The sequence below is a fragment of the Gopherus flavomarginatus genome, chromosome 14, assembly GCF_025201925.1.
Source record: "Gopherus flavomarginatus isolate rGopFla2 chromosome 14, rGopFla2.mat.asm, whole genome shotgun sequence".
NCBI classification, from domain to species: domain Eukaryota; kingdom Metazoa; phylum Chordata; order Testudines; family Testudinidae; genus Gopherus; species Gopherus flavomarginatus.
The window spans coordinates 19,345,363-19,361,292 of record NC_066630.1 but is presented as its reverse complement, the minus strand read 5'-3'; the positions used below and the strand labels follow the sequence as shown (position 1 = coordinate 19,361,292).

General features: G+C 42.9%; 1 protein-coding gene across 10 annotated transcripts in view; it reads left to right on the top strand.

Annotated features, from left to right (window-relative positions):
* The window catches only part of KCTD15 (potassium channel tetramerization domain containing 15), a 315,267-nt gene that overhangs the window by 287,290 nt on the left and 12,047 nt on the right, over window positions 1-15,930 (top strand). For all 10 annotated transcript variants that reach the window (XM_050922857.1, XM_050922855.1, XM_050922852.1 and 7 more), the window contains one exon: window positions 9,204-9,348. In XM_050922857.1, coding sequence (XP_050778814.1) covers window positions 9,204-9,348 — 145 coding nt within the window. The remainder of the gene's footprint in view (window positions 1-9,203; window positions 9,349-15,930) is intronic.

The window sequence follows — 15,930 nt, the reverse complement described above, 5'->3', positions numbered from 1 at the left end:
CTTACGTGGGCCAGGGGGCCAACTGCTCCACCTCTCCGTGGAGTTCTGCTGCAGTCTTCACCACGACCAGCTCCACTCCACCAGCTGTGCCGCTCCTCCAGCCGACCCGTGAGCTGCTCCAGCCGTCTCCGCAAACCGCTCCACTATGCTCCGCTCACTATTCCGTGGGCTGCTCCAACATGCTGCAAACTGCTCCGCTCTGCCAGCCGCTTAGCGATAGTTCTTCAGGCTCCCCTCTAGTTAACACAGCACTCAGTGATCTCAGCTCAGTAAGCTTAGCTCTTTTAGTGATTTCAGCTCTTAGTGATTTCAGCTTGTAGTAGGGGAGCCCCAGTGCTGGTGCACCATTGGCCCAACGTGAATTCAGCTCAGCAGCCTCTAGATGGACTCCTAATGGATTCAAAATTAGCTCTGCTCTTCAACAGTGGAGAGAGGAGGATGTGAAATTGGTGTTCCAGGCTCTCAAAAGGGGCCCATACCATCAGGTACACACACCAGCCCCCAATCTCTCTCCATTCACTGGGTTTTGGTGCCCATGTCCCTCGTCTAACGAGTGCTACTTAATTGATGACGAGACATCTCTGTCATAAAGCAGTCTCATAGTTCCTCATTCATATAATCAGAGTGACAACACTTTATTCCTCCTGCTCCAATAACAAAGAAATTGGGGATCCCAGAGCTGTCAAAATAACCATCCCAGGCTGCCGTGGGCTATGCTAGGTGAGGTGGGTGTACCAATGCAAATACCTGAAATTGCTTTCCACACTCCCCATAATTCACCACCAGATGTCAGGGTAGAGCTCATCCTGACTCTGCTTATGTATATTTGAGTTCCTTGCAAACTGTTGAGTGAGTTTCATCTGCTCCTGGTGACTTATTACTATTTAATTTATTAATGTGTTCCTTAATCTTCCCAACTTAGTCTGGGACAGTTCCTCAGATTTGTCACCTAAAAAGAATGGCATAGGTGTGGGGATCTCCCCCACAAGGTGAAGACTGATGCGGATAATTCATTTAGCTTCTCCGCAACTAATTTGTCTTCCTTAAGTACTCCGTCAGTACCTTGATCATCCAGTGACCCCCGCTGACTGTTTGACAAACTTCCTGCTTCTGACATACTTAAAGAAATTATTGCAATTAGTTTTTGTGGTTTTTAGCTCGTTGATCTTCAGATTCTTTCTTGGGCTACCTTATTATACTTTTACACTTGGCTTGCCAGAGTTTTTGCTCCTTTCTGTTTTTCTCAGTAAGATCTGACCTCCAATTTTTAAAGGATGCCTTTTTACTAACTGCCTCTTTTATGCTGCTGTTTAGACATGTAGGCTTTTTCACCCTCTTGCTGTTTTTTTTAATTAGGTTTTGTACATTTAGTTTGAGCCTCTATTATGGTGTTTTTAAATAATCTCCATGCAATTTGCACGCATTTCACCCTTGTGACTATTTTTTTTAATTTCCATTTAACTAACCTCCACATTTTTGTATAGTGCCCCTTTTTGAAGCTAAACGCTGCTGTTGGGGGTTTCTTTGTTATTTTTGCTCTATGAGGATGTTAAATTTAATGACATTAGGGTTGCTATTACTAAGTGGCTCAGCTATATTCACCTCTTTAACCAAATCTCTTCCCTTGTAGGTTCCAGGACAAGCTGCTCCAAGAAGCAGGTGTGGATATTTATGTGCTAAGCATTACTGTATGCTTGATAGCAGGGATTGACCTGTGCCAGGACATGCTAGTACACTGCACTTAACATTTAGTCCTAGGTTCTGCCCTCCTATTTCCGCTATGGCAGTCCTTTTTTTCCTTCCTCTTTCTCCTATGTTCTGCTTCCCCACCTCTACTGCTCCAACTCCTTGCACAAGCAAAGCAGCCAAGTACAATTGACAGACTCCTTATCAAGTGTAGAGAGAGCTTCAGAGATCTTGTCAACTTCACTTTGCCACTCTGCTTACGCTTGGAATAAAACAGCAGGATGTGGAAAAGCAGAGAGGAGCAGCAGGTGCAGAGAAGAATAGAGCAGTGGAGCAGTAAAGGGACTTTGTGCTTAGAGCACAGCCAGAATTTCTTCCCTTCCTCCCTGCAAAAAAATTACAAAAAGCCACATTTTAAAGATGATTTTCTAAATGTAGATTCCTGACTAATTTGACAAAGGGCAGAAGAAATATCTACAGAATCCATTTTTAATAAATGTAAACAAATAAATTATAAATGACAAAAATATTACTGAACAGTTAAATATTCATAACATAATTACTTAAATTAATATTTTTAATGCACTACTTGTGGTAAAGAGTCTTACTGACACTGCCTAGATGCTTTGTTAACGAAATGTGTAGGAGCTGGCAAAGTGGGCGTGATAAGTGGGGAATGTTGGACTTGTGGGTGTGGCATGTGTTGTGGATGCTGGGGAACTGTGAGCATCACCAGGACAATTTTGGAACCTGAGAGAAAAGTAGCCACAGTTTTGTTTTTTCATATCAAGTGTTACAGACGCCCCCAGTTTGACCATAAGTGTCATGTTATTTGGTATTTTTCTTAAAGCCTCTTGGAGTCAGATGATATGGGGCAAATCTCAGCTTTCTTTTAAAAAAGAGCCCTTGTGGTAATGAAGAAAATCTTGAAAATGTGACTCTAAAAAGCTCAAAAAGCAGATGGCAGGAATAAAAAACACCTCAAAACTTATTTTTAAAATGTCATGATTTGTAAGCCAATCTCTTGATTTGGGGGAGGGGGCGCTGACTCATGAATGCCAGGAATTGACAGTGCTGCCATTGCTCAATAATGACCTCTTTGTTATATTAAGAAATGATTTCTGACGAACACCAAAAGGAGTTTAGTTTGGTCTTCCAGATGAGAATTGGTGGGCACGGTTACTGGTGTAACGTGGTCTGAAACAGGGAGTCTGTAGATACCTAAAAGCAGTAAACTGATTCTTTTCATTTCCAAGGAAGAAAGAAAAGAATTTACTGGCAAAATTATTCAAATGTGGGTTGGCTGGCTGGTTTGTTTACTTTTAATCTAATAAAAGGAGATCTTAATATCCCTGTTAAATCAGTATAAAGCTGGAAACTCCCCTTTGGCATTTTGGCTAAATATTACTGAAAATGTAAAAGTCTTTAATAAAAACAATGAAAGTGCAAAGAAGCCACAGAAATAGAATCAGCAGGTGTCATTCGAAAAGTGAGGAAGAGTAGTGAAAAGTGTTTGATCTAGGGTCAAATTACTCAATAGGCCCACTAGGCCAGAGCTGGACCACAGCCATTTTGTAGGCACTGTTCTGCAGAGGCAGGTTTGGGAGTAGCAGGAGTAAAGGAAGCCAGGAGGACAAGCATACCCAGAGGAGCATCTCACTGGTCAGCATGTGCTTAGCATCTGCTGCGTGCTGGCCTTGCAGTCAGAGTGGGCAGTGAAGAGGCAAGCCTGGGAAGAGGAGCCGTTGAACCAGCCAGCAGTGTGAAAAGTACTACAGAAAAGTACTCCCAGCAGGTCTCAGGAATAAGGGGGAAGGGGAAGCCAAGCACAGAAGTCTAAGGCCTACAGAGTTGATCCAGTCTGGATTTGATCCAATGTCTGGAAATTAAATCATGACAAAAATGTCTTTAATAATCAGAAAGTATAAAAGACATGAAGACATGTAGAAGTCTTTGGAAATACTAAATAAGATCTCCGTGCTGGAAACTTTCCCACCTCCCCTAGTACACCGCTACCTCGATATAACACCACCCGATGTAACACAAATTTGGATATAACGCGGTAAAGCAGTGCTACGGAGGGGGGTTGTGCACTCCGGTGGATCAAAGTAAGTTCAATATAATACGGTTTCACCTATAATGCGGTAAGATATTTTGGCTCCCAAGGACAGCGTTATATCGAGGTAGAGGTGTATTTCACCTTCACTTCCAAACATCAGTGAAAGCAAGTGGTTTCTGCTGAATCTGGCTTCATATCATTTTGCCACAGATATTGTGGTGATGAATACTATTACTTACAACAATAATCACTGGTGGATTGAATGTCAGGAGGTTCCTTGTGCAGTGCAAGCCATGCTCTCCTGCCACCTTTTCTATATCCCTTCCTCTCGCTTTCCTCCCTGTGACTACAGACATGTCAAGTCTCACTCACTGGGTGTGAGACTCATTCATTAGCATGCTCACACTCTAACCCTAAGCTTCTCACTCATTTTGAGTAAATATATAAAGATTTAAAATTACTCAGGTGCTGCAAGAGACAACAGTACATCCGGGGCCTCAGGCACAGGGCTTCGAGCTTGGAAAGCTGCTTTCCAAGCTTGTGTACTGTGATAACCATGGAAACTGCAGGCAGGCATTCTGTATGGGCAAGAGAGTAGGCGGTGCATGTGCGTGTAGGGGCGGCTTAGCCACTGGGCCAACGGGGCCTGTGCCCAGGCGCCCTGGCCAATTGGGGGCCCCCCAGAAAAATGGGCATGCCCTAATCCGTTCCACTCGCCTGGCGCTCCTGCTGGGGAGCAGGGGAAGCCCTCATGCCCTGACCCTGGACCCCGGCAGGATGCTTGGAGGTGGGACTGGCCCCCACTTGCTCTGACCCAGGGCCCCACAAACCCCTAATCTGCCTGCATGTGTGGTCAAAAAAATCTGAGTTCGCCCAGAAAATGACCAGGACTTGATCAAAAGTTTGCAGGTTCTGCAAAGTACAGTTCAAAATTTAAACCACACATATTTTCAGGGATCTCCAACCATCCAGGTTTTTGTTCCAACCAGCAAATAACTGTTTTTATTAAAATCCAGTGGTTTGCATTGTATATAAAATTTTCATGTGCCCCAGGCCAGTGGTTCTCAACCTTTTTTTAATTTGAGGATCCCTAAAAAATTGCAATTGGAGGTGCAGCCCCTTTTGGAAATTTCAAATGGCGATGCAGACCCTCTTGGAAATCTATTGTCTGTATATATAGTTGAATGCTGTTCAGTCAGTTTTAAGTCTAAATCTTGCAGACTCCTTAGACATAATCCATGGACCCCCAGGGGGTCACGGACCACAGGTTGAGAACCACTGCCCTAGACTTTAGTATGAAGTAGGACATTTAAGTGTTTCATGTGCAATATTTAGCAGTTTACATTTTAAAACAAACGATTAAGCGCAGGTTGGATTAGAAACATGGACTATTGGATGTCACCAGGGATCAAAGATGAGCGTCCCCGTCTTAAGCAATGACCTAACAGGCCACCTGGAAAGTCTCACTCTTTGGCCTTGAATCTCGCTCTTTGGGGCTGTAAATCTTACTCTTAAGGACAGCCAACCCTTGGCATCTCTGTTTTATCTGCTTGGTGACGTGCTTCAACCACAGTGCTAAGTTGCTAAAGCCCTGAGGCTTCTCCACATCCCAATGTCCCAGGAAACAGCACATCTCTCCAGACACATGACCCTCTGTTATTGTATAGTTATATGCAGATTTGCAGTTCTAGCAGCTGTCTGGTCTTGTAAAGGACACAGATCATTCTTGTGGTTTCCAAACAGGCATCTTGCACGCCGACTCTCATTTGCCTAAATTGCAATTTATTTCCTTTACTGGACAGGCTGCAAACCGTTCCTTTCCATACTGTTGCAAGCTTTGTTTCATCTCTTCCAAAATGAGGCCTATCTGAGTAAGCAAATCAACTGATCATTCTTTTTAATGTGCAGCTGTTGGTAAGCAGGCTCTTCATGGCTTTACAGATCACCAGCAAACGTGTCGTGCAACCCATGTTCCTGCCTTCTTTGCTGAATTCACCATGTGCTCCAGAAATGTTGCTCCTTCTAGCAGATTTCACAAAGGTGTCATTTGCATTTGTGAAATAATTTAGGAGGATGAATCCTTTCTGGGTGCAGCATAACATATTGCCACTGAAGTTTGTTCTTGGAGCATAAGAGCCTCCTAAAATGTCGGGTAAATCCTTCATCATTTTTCATTCTGTTTTTGGGGTGGCAGTTAAGTCTTTCAGCACTCTGTGAGTTTGCCAAGCAGCAAATTCATTAGTGAAGAAATACTGCTGAAGGCAATCCAGACCGGCCTGAAAACTCGCCTTTTGTTTTCTCTACAATAAAAATCCTGCACTGCGCTAAGCACAGCCTAATTGGAAATCCTTTATCCAATCCTCCCTACGTCTCTTCTTTGTTGACAAACATTCTTCTTTTTATACTGAATAATCTGAAAGCAGCCATTGGATTTCCTTCAGTGTGTCTTAAAACTCAGAAGAAAGGTTCCAAGGGGTAAGAGATCAAAGCTGCAGCCTAGCTGTAAGACAGCAGTCTTCTGTAGAAGCTCTCAAAGCTTCTCTGTCACCTCCTTCTCTATGCACTCCCTATCTGTGGCCCCACAAAGTCACGGGACCTCCTGGTCAACCTCCTCCTTGCCCTGGCTAAAATGGCTATCTACACAACCAGGGAGAGAAGGTTGGCCAATGGAGACTCCTGTGACTGTGGGGCTTGTTTCCGATCCTCTGTCCGTTCACGCATCTGGGCAGAGTTCCTCTGGGCAGCATCCACTGGCTCCCTTGACACCTTCGAGGAGCAGTGGGCGCTGTCTGGCATTCTCTGCTCGATGTCCCCGTCAGGCTTCCTTCCTATGACCCTTTGACCACACTCTTGTCCCTGTTCTTTTATTAGTTGTCCCCCGAAATTGGTTGGGTTCTGAGGTCCTGTAGATCCTCCCCTTAGGCTGAGGGGGATCCTTTAGCAGTGGGCGGGCTTCCGCCCACCCAATTCCTGGAAACCCAGTAGGTACTCTGTCACCAAGCAAATTAATTCAATACAAGTGCAAAATTGAACATGAGTTGTTGAATCAGGATACCTCTTTTTCTTTCCAGTTAAACCGAGAGCTGCACAGAAACTCAGTTGGACTCCTTTAGCCCACGTGCATACTTTGTGAAGGAAATTAACCCTTTAGTTAATGGGCTAAAATATAACACCGTTCAAAGCATATATTTAACCTGTAACAACTAAAGCAGATACCCCTGGTAACTTCTAGTAAAATAACAATTAGAAGAGAAATAGCGGAATAACTATTAAGCAAAAACAAGACCTTTAAACTTTGAGAGCTCATGGAACGATGGGTTTACACTGAATAAACACTGCAAGGCAAACTTGATTGCTTTTTCTGGTCAATTTGCAAAACTAGAGGTTGAAGGAAATGCAGCAGATGGGTGGGACTTGGGTTTTAGGAAAGCATTTGGTATATTTTCATCATTCAAATAGGCTACAATGCAAACACTAGCACATGTATTGATACTGACTGAAGGATTGTAAACACAGGACAAAGATAAACAGCAAAATATGGAGTCAGGGTAAGGGCACAGGATTTCTAGTGAAGTATGGCAGATAATTTTATTAGGTTCATTCTTATTTAATATCTCCATAATTAATATAGAACACAGTAAATGGCACATAAATTACATTTGCAGATGATACTAAGTTAGAAAGAGCTGAAGACACCAGATTTCGGCGCAACAGTGGAGAGCAAAGTGGACATAGATTGGCAGTACAGTGCAACCTCAGAACAGGCCTGTTCAGATTTGGGCTGCAGACACAGGTATCCATCATAGAATGTGGAGGTGCTAGCTTCTCTAAATAGCTCTGGTGCAGCAGCACCTGGCTTACTGCAGTCAGTTCTGGGCACTCATTGTTAGAGAGAGGTCAGGGAGTTCTGAGAGAAGCAAAAAGATGAAGGGGCTGGAGAGATTAATTTATAAGGAAAGGTTAAAAAGGGGCTTGGTACGGTATAGCTTGGTTAAGAGGAGAGTTCATACAAATATTGGATGAATATTAGTACCAAGGTGTGGAAAAAAATTATTTAGGGTATGCAAGGGGTAAGAATGGGGAATAGTGGGAGCATAGGTAAGCTAACTAGCAGGGGAGATTTTTTAACAGTGGAATCTAGAGGACCAAAGAACAGTCTTCAAGGGAAATAATGGAACTCCCGTTGTCTGGGACATTTAAAACAAAATGTGGCAAAACACTCGTAACTGTAGTAGGAAACGATGATTATCGGGGAGATGGACTTGATTACTTCAGAGGTCATTTCGTTTCTGTGTTCTATGATGCTGCTTTCAAGAATAATGTGTGTGTGTGTGTGTGTGTGTTTTTATAAATTGTGTTATTTCTCAAGGGAAGACAAAGCATATTGTAACCAGTCATTTGTAAGTTTGGGGAGGATGAAATCCCAGTCAGGCAATGCCAAGGTCTCTTGCCATGTAGAGTATATTGTTCACAACTTAAAGAGATAGAAGTGGGAACTGGAATGATGGTCTCATTAAACAGGAAATATTTTAAAATTTGCATTTTGGTCAGGTTTATGTCTAACCAATTAGCCACCTGGCATAATGTCTAAATTCCTTTTCTTTGGCAACCAAACACGTAAATGACTTCCCTTTGTATGCCTCACCTGGTGAGAAATGACTCCTCTTGGAATACTGGCAACAGCACCACGGCCTCAAGTAAAATAGTTGCAGAAGCTTGTATGGACCATTCCTAGCTGTGCAAAAACTAGTTGTCTAAACCATCCAGCCACAGAAGCCTAAATATCCCGCACTGAGGGGTTTATGTAACTAACACTGGTTAATTTAAACTGTCTTCTCAAAAATAGAAACTGACCTGGTGAAAAATGTACTGACTGGAAGGTCAACACAGTTAAATTCAGGATAAGCGGTACATGGTAATTAGGAACTTGTTACATAGTTAGTGCCTCACATCCATATCAGCTATGCCCAGCCTATTGCAGGGCAAAAACCTTCTAATCCAGGCAATACTCCTGGCAAAATTATGGGCCCTATTTTCAACCTTTATTCTGATCAATGAGAATTTACATGAAGAGCGATTGCAAGATCAGTATAGATCTATGTGTGTGTTATATGCACACGTGTACGTATGTAACATCTATCTTTGCGCACATTTTCCTTTGTCTCGATCAATGAGAATTTTACATGAGGAGCTGTTGTGGGATAGGGCCCTCTCTCCATCAGTATAGATGTATGTGTGTGCACATGTGTGTGTGTTACATACACGTATGTATGTAACAGCTATCTTTGCGCACATTCTCCTTTGTCACAGAGTTTACAGATTTAAGATATTGCATTATTATTGTTATCCTTATGCAAGTTGAACTGAGACAACTGAATTGGCTGGACTGTTTCTAAGCCTGCAGGATCTAATGAAATTTTGTCTTTCTTCTACCCATTTTTCTCTTTTCTTTTTTCAGAATAAGTCGTCTGTTTAATGGCACAGAGCCTATTGTCTTGGACAGTTTAAAACAACATTATTTCATTGATCGAGATGGTGAAATTTTCAGATACATATTAAGTTTCCTAAGGACATCTAAACTGCTACTCCCAGATGACTTTAAGGTAAATGAGGCCATGTCTACAATCCATTTTTTCCTCATTCTGTCATTTATTTTGGTGTCGGTTTATTTGTGTGCTTGACCTAAACACAGTTAACTAAATGTTGATGTTTATTGTTAGAGTTTTTAGTAGTTGTGTATTACATTGGGGACGCTATGATTTAATAAATGGACCAGTGGTTGTCATGGATACCATAAAAAGTTAAACGATGAAGCTCAAGGCTAAATCAGTTTTTCCTAAACTAATTTTATTTTCTCACATTTTTAGCTTATTTATCAGGGTATAACAACAATTAAGAAGCGGCGGCAGCAACAGCTAACATTTACCACAGTTTAACGTTGGGCACCTTAAAGAAATGTTTTATATTTGATAACTACAGCAATTTAAGTTGCATAAATCTAAATTGGTGATTTAAAAACCCCTCACAATCTTAAATAAACCCATGAGGATCTGTATTAGTCATAACTCGTTAAGACATTTTGCTTTCAAGGAGTGATCCCTAATACAGATTGTGAAAGGTAAAGTGCTCTCAGGAGAATACAATTTATTGAGGGGATTCTATGGAGCAATATGTTTTGATTGTTTGGTTGTAGATAATGAAAAGTTTGCTAATTCTGGATAGTTGAGTGGTGAGACAATCTCCTCCTAGGTGATTTATTTATATCTGGGTTTACAAAAATGAATGCCCTGATATATCCAGGCACGTGCCCAAAAATTAAAAGACAACAGGATACAAAACGTAGTGTACCAGGTCACTGACGCCACAATAAAAAAAGAATATATCCCCATTTTGAGTTGGCAGACATGCCCCTGGAAAGGGGAATGCCCCTAGATTTTCAATAAGATTTCAGCTTTCATGTATAACCAGATAGGATGCATAATTTGGTCTTGATGGAGTCATTCCTCAAATAGGAATCATCACTAGTTTTGAATGGGGAGTATAACCATTTCCCCAACCTAAACGAAATCTCAGCCATTGCTGTACAAATAAAGTATTTTTGTTTTTTATATAGCAAGAATAATCTTACATGGCCCTGGCTCCAAGGAATTTACAGTCTAAATTGGCCAGACGGCAGACTGCAGGCACATAGTATATGATGTGAATGGAGACTGGAAGATCTGATCTCATGGCAAGGTTTTGGCTCTCGTAGATTATTCTGTGGTCTTCTGCACTCTGTGTGCAGAGAAGGTGGTTGTTTGGTGCACAAGAGGTGGATGGTTCTGAGTGGAGTGTGGAAAAGAGAGAGACGACTATAAATGGAGTAGTTGGGGTGGAAGAGCAGAAAGGCAGATGGGGAAAATGAGAGAAGAGCAGAAAGGCAGATGGGGAAAATGAGAGAAGAGCTGCAGGTAGGGGTGGACTTGGGCCAGGACCATAAAGCTAAGGGCCACAAGCTCTTTGTGCATGATGAGAAGGAGCCATTGAAGGGATCTGAATAGAAAAGGGACATAGCACAAATGGCAGGAGAGAGAGATGATTTTAGCAGCATATTTGGGATAGACTGGTGGGAGCCAGCCAAGGAGAACTGGGGGGAGGAGGAGACTGCAGTAATTGGTAGAGAAGATCAAGGCATTGTCAAGGGTTTGGGAGGATGGATTTTAGAGATGCTGTACAACAAGAACCAAGGGGATGTGAGAATGCGTATCCTCCAAGTGTACGCCAGCCTCAAAGAGGCTGTGGCAAGGCTGGAATTAGAACGCAGGCATTCCTAGCTCCAAGGACTATGTTCAGTCCACTGTTCTATGCTGCCTTTTTGGATGGTGTTACGGTATTTTTATTTTATTCTCCCCTGAGATAGCTCTAGAGTAGACCCGAGGGTAATTAAGGCTCAGAACAAAAGCAAAGTATTGCTAGGTAGGGAGTAACTCGACAAAAAAATGCATAGAAGAATGCATTGCAAAGCTATGCACTGTAAAACTGCACTGTAAACAGCTTTGACTTCACAGAAATCTTGTAATTTTGCCAGTGTGATTAAAGTAACAGAAGACAACAATCAGAGGCTGCAAATGGAATTGTTTGGTGTTTGTAAATGCAAAACATTATTTAAGGTATAGAAACCTTACAGGTTTTCCAGTGAGACTTGCATTCAATGTTTTTTATGTCAAACAAAGCATTGTCAAGTGTTTTGAATGTTTATTATTTTTTACCCCTTTAATTTAATCAAGTCATTTAGTAGCCTCAAGGTTAAGGCAACTTGCTTTTCAACTTGAAGTGCTGCTCAGATTGTTATTTTGGAAAGTTTGGTAGTACCACACCAATGCTGTTTAAGTGTTGTTATCAGACTGAGTTAACACTGAAATGCAGAGAAAGTGGAGTATGTGTTCCTAGGCTAGTGATTCTTTATTATCAGGTTTGACTGGTGTGTTTACGGTGAATATTAACTACAGTTCCAATTACTAATAAGACAAGACTTGAAAGTATTCTGCATCTGACAGGTCTCCCTCCTGAGATCAACATTCCTAACAGATTATACAGTGTTCATGTTTTTGTGGATTCTAAGCAGCGTACGGAGTGATGCTTTAGACTTTTTTTGAAATTATTATTAGTTGCTGGGCTTGATTTTTCCCTTGCAGCCAAGCTCTGCTCTACACAGGGGATGGAGGGCAGACAGGGAGCTGGTTAGAGATCCCTGATTCTGCACCAGCTCAGCCTCAGGGAGTCAGCGCAGCTAGGGGCTGCTCTCATTTAAGCCACTGGCCTAAGGTCCATAGGGGATGTCTGCACTGCAATTGAAAACCTGCAGCTGGCCCATGCCAGCTGATTCAGCCTCGCAGGGCTCGGGCTAAAGAGTGGATTAATTGCAGTATAGATGTTTGGATTCAGGCTGGAGCACAGGTTCTAGAACACTGAGGTGGAAAGGTCCCAGAGCTCGAACCTGAATGTCTACACTGCAATAAACAGCCCCTTATCCCGAGCCCCACAAGCCTGAGTCAGCTGGCACAGGCCAGCAGTGGGTTTTTTACTGCAGTGTAGACATACCTCCTTTGGTATGCTCTCTGTGTCGGGGAGGAATGGCTGGATTTTTGCCACCAGGAGGATCCCATCCTCCAGGGGAATTTTCCCCTGGCCATTTGCAACCAGAATTTAGCCCTCGGGGCCCGCTATTTATACTCCAAGTCCCCAACCAAAAATGGGGCCCATTGTGCCAGGCACTGTACATGTACGCAGAAGGGTTAGGTCCTGCCCACAGAACTTACTATCTGAATAGACAAGACCAGCAAAGTGTGGGGAGAGGAGGAAGTGTTCTTGTTTCTATTGAACAGGCAGAGCAGAGGCGCAAAGAGGCTAAAGACATACCCATGAAGTCTAGCTCATGCGCAGAAAGATAGTATTTTGTAGAAAGGCAGAACATTGTCTCTCAAGATTTGTTGGTCATTCTCTCTAGCTCTAAACATCATTCTGGCTACTGAGGAATGGTCAGTTGGCTTGTGTGTGCATGGCCCACTGCCCTCTACACATAGGTTCCCTGTTTCAATTGATATAACAGACCTATACCATTAGTTCAGTTGGTAGAAACAAAGGTGAGGAGTTGTAATTCCAGAGGGGATTGATACAACAGCCCTGCCAATAACCAACCAGGACTGAGAGGTCTGAAGCTGCAGTTCCCTGAAAAAGAGGAAAATCACATGCACACAAACACACTTGCTGAACGGTCCCTTATATTGCTTCTCATCAGCACTCCCCAGAACTGTGAGATGGGCTGAGTTTTCTCACAAACCTTCCAGCAGTGGGAGCCACAACAACCTTCCTCTTCTGCAGAGACCACCATCAGTGACCCTCAGAATAGTAGCTGATAGGAGGCATGCTCTGAGTGGTTTAATTCAGTACCAGGGCTGGATTTAGGGGCAGGCGACCTAGGCGACTGCCTGAGGTGCCAGGCTTGGGGGGCGGTGGGCTCTTTTTGTTGCTAGCGACAAAAGGGAAAATAGAATGTTTGAAGTTACATGTTCCAAGTATTCTGTATGTGGATTAATTTTTCACTAACCTCCTAGAATGTTCTGGACCTTTGTAGAATCTCGTGGAATCTTCCAGACTTTCTGAGAGCGACATTTTCCTTGAACCTCCTAGAATGTTGTCAGTCAGCCATGCCCTTGCAGGTCTATAAGAGGCGGGACATTGCCAGTCAGTCTTGTATGACAGAGATAAATCACGCATGCAAATTATGCATCGAAGTCGTGAAACGTGCTACAAATGGAATAAAAAGTAAGATATTAAAAAGTTTAGCAAATGGAGGGGGGGCACCAGTTGAGCACATTTCCTCTGTCTTCAGAATTAAGAGCCATATGCGACCAGAGCACAGTGCTGGAGTCCAGGCTGTGCACTGGGTATCACAGGAAGATGGAAGGATGGAAATCCTCTCTGGCAGGGCCTGCAGACCATGTTAAACCATGTGGTCATCACCCTCTCCCTTCTCAGGGAGGACAAAATCCACATCATGGTCCCACGAGGGGAAGGGGAGGCGGGGAAGGACTGTAGATCTGATTTCCATGCAGGGACTGTGTCTGGAACCCTGCCCTGCTGCCCAGCAGGACCTCACTGGTTCCATTCCAGAGCTTCCCTGGAGGCAGGCACCAGATTTGTCCCTAAGAGCATACACTGCCCTTTGCTTAGCAACAAGATAAATCTGCAGCAGCTTGTGGTCTGTTCTGAGCCTGGGTTTCTGTGTGGCAGCTGAGCCTGTGCCATTATGGTAGCCAAAATAATAATAATAACTTTAGCTAGTGTTGTTTGTGTAGAATGCTCCCGTTTTTGGGTGTGCCTCAAACTAGATTCATAGATTCCAAGGCCAGAAGGGACTATTGTGATAATCTAGTCTGTCCTCCTGTATAACACAAGCCATAGAAGTGCCCCAAACTAATTGCTAGATTACATCCTTGGGAAAAACATCCACTCTTTTGATTTAACAATTGTCACTTAGTGAGTTGTTCCAATAGCTAATTACCCTCACTGTTAAAAATTGACACCTTATTTCCAGCCTGATACAAATACACATTTATGAATGACGGGGCTCCTTTAACAATTTCCTGCTTGTCCTGTGATAAGGTGACTGGCAAGATAAACCAAGATTTTTCTTGTACTCACAGTGGGACTTCACTGTCAGGTGTTGTGCTAATGCAGTCTGAGCCAGCTTCTCCCCCATCTTGCACTCTGAATCAACGGTTGTCCCTGGACACTTGCAGCTCTGAAGAGTAGCATTTTACACTCACTTTGCAAAGGTAAATGACTACACAGGTGCAAGACAGTGGAGAATCAGGTCCTGGTGCCTGCAACTGTGTGTTTTCTTTGTTACTGATTTTGTTGAGATTCTCTTCTCTTCCCCTGGCCAGCCCCCCCAAAAATATTAAAATTCCTTAAAATTATTAAAATGCTCAGTTGACTAGACAATTTGCCAATCACTGACATGGTATCAAGTATTAAACAGTCACCAGGTTTTAAGTTACAGGAGCAAGACCAAGTGCAAAGCCTGTATTTGTTCCAGTTTTTGGACCAGCGCATGCTGGTGATGAATAGGGGAAGCAGTATGGGGAAACTTGCGTTGCTGCTGTGTTGTGAATTAATAGAGGACTTCACTCTCATGGACTGTCAGTCATTAAGTTCTCAGTTAAAAAAATGACATTTTATTGCCCTTATCTTTTTTGCAGAATGACAGGCAAATCACTCCCTTCGCTGCCACTTACAGAATCCCAGGCAGAAGGAACTGCCTGCCTAGATTACCCCAGCTGCATTTACAGTATTAAGAGCATTCATCCCAGTACAGTTAAAGGATTCTAACCATTTGTTACAAATCACTTTTTGCAGGTTTATGCAGTAAACTAGTTGTAAATATGTACTCCAGGATAAATGGTGCCATGTAATATTCCAGTCTGAGTTGGTAATTGAGGGAGGAAATGGTTTCCTGTTTTTGTTGTGGTTGTGGTGGTGGTGGTGGTTGTTGCTTTAAACAATTTTGAATTGCTGCATAAACACAGGAAGTTGAAACTGGTGTGTGCACGCTCTTATAACTCTAGCTAACTTTTGTTTTTAACAACTCAGGCTGTGCATGCAGTTTGTAGTGTGGGCTGATCAAAAATGGAGTTATTTGAGTCTGGCTTAACACAATTTTTTTGTTGGTTTGTTTTGGCTAATCACAGAAAACTGGAGGATTGAAACTATATCTTGTTTATTTTTGTCCTTATTAAGCAGCAGATAGTTAACAGTGATGCATAATAAGAATCACAGTGTATGGAAGTAAGGCTCTTACACCATTGCTTACCCTAGGTTAGGTCATCTTCTACTGCTCCTACTGTATGCCCATGCATGAATCCCATTTTCTTCACAGCACTTCTTGTCTGACACTGATGTGGTGTCGTGTCTGCTAGCACACGTCTCCTTTTTCTTTAGTCTCCCTTAGGATCCATTCTTGCAAGGTTCTGAACATCCTCAACTGCCATGGAGGATGCTGGGAACTGGAGCGGTTCAGTCCTTCAGAGGAGGCCCCCTCAGCACTTTGACAGCTCACTGCTTTGCATAGGAACTGTGATGGTTCCATTTGCTTCAGTCTCCTGCCCCGGTAGTGGCCTATGCCTGATGCTATAAAAGAAGGA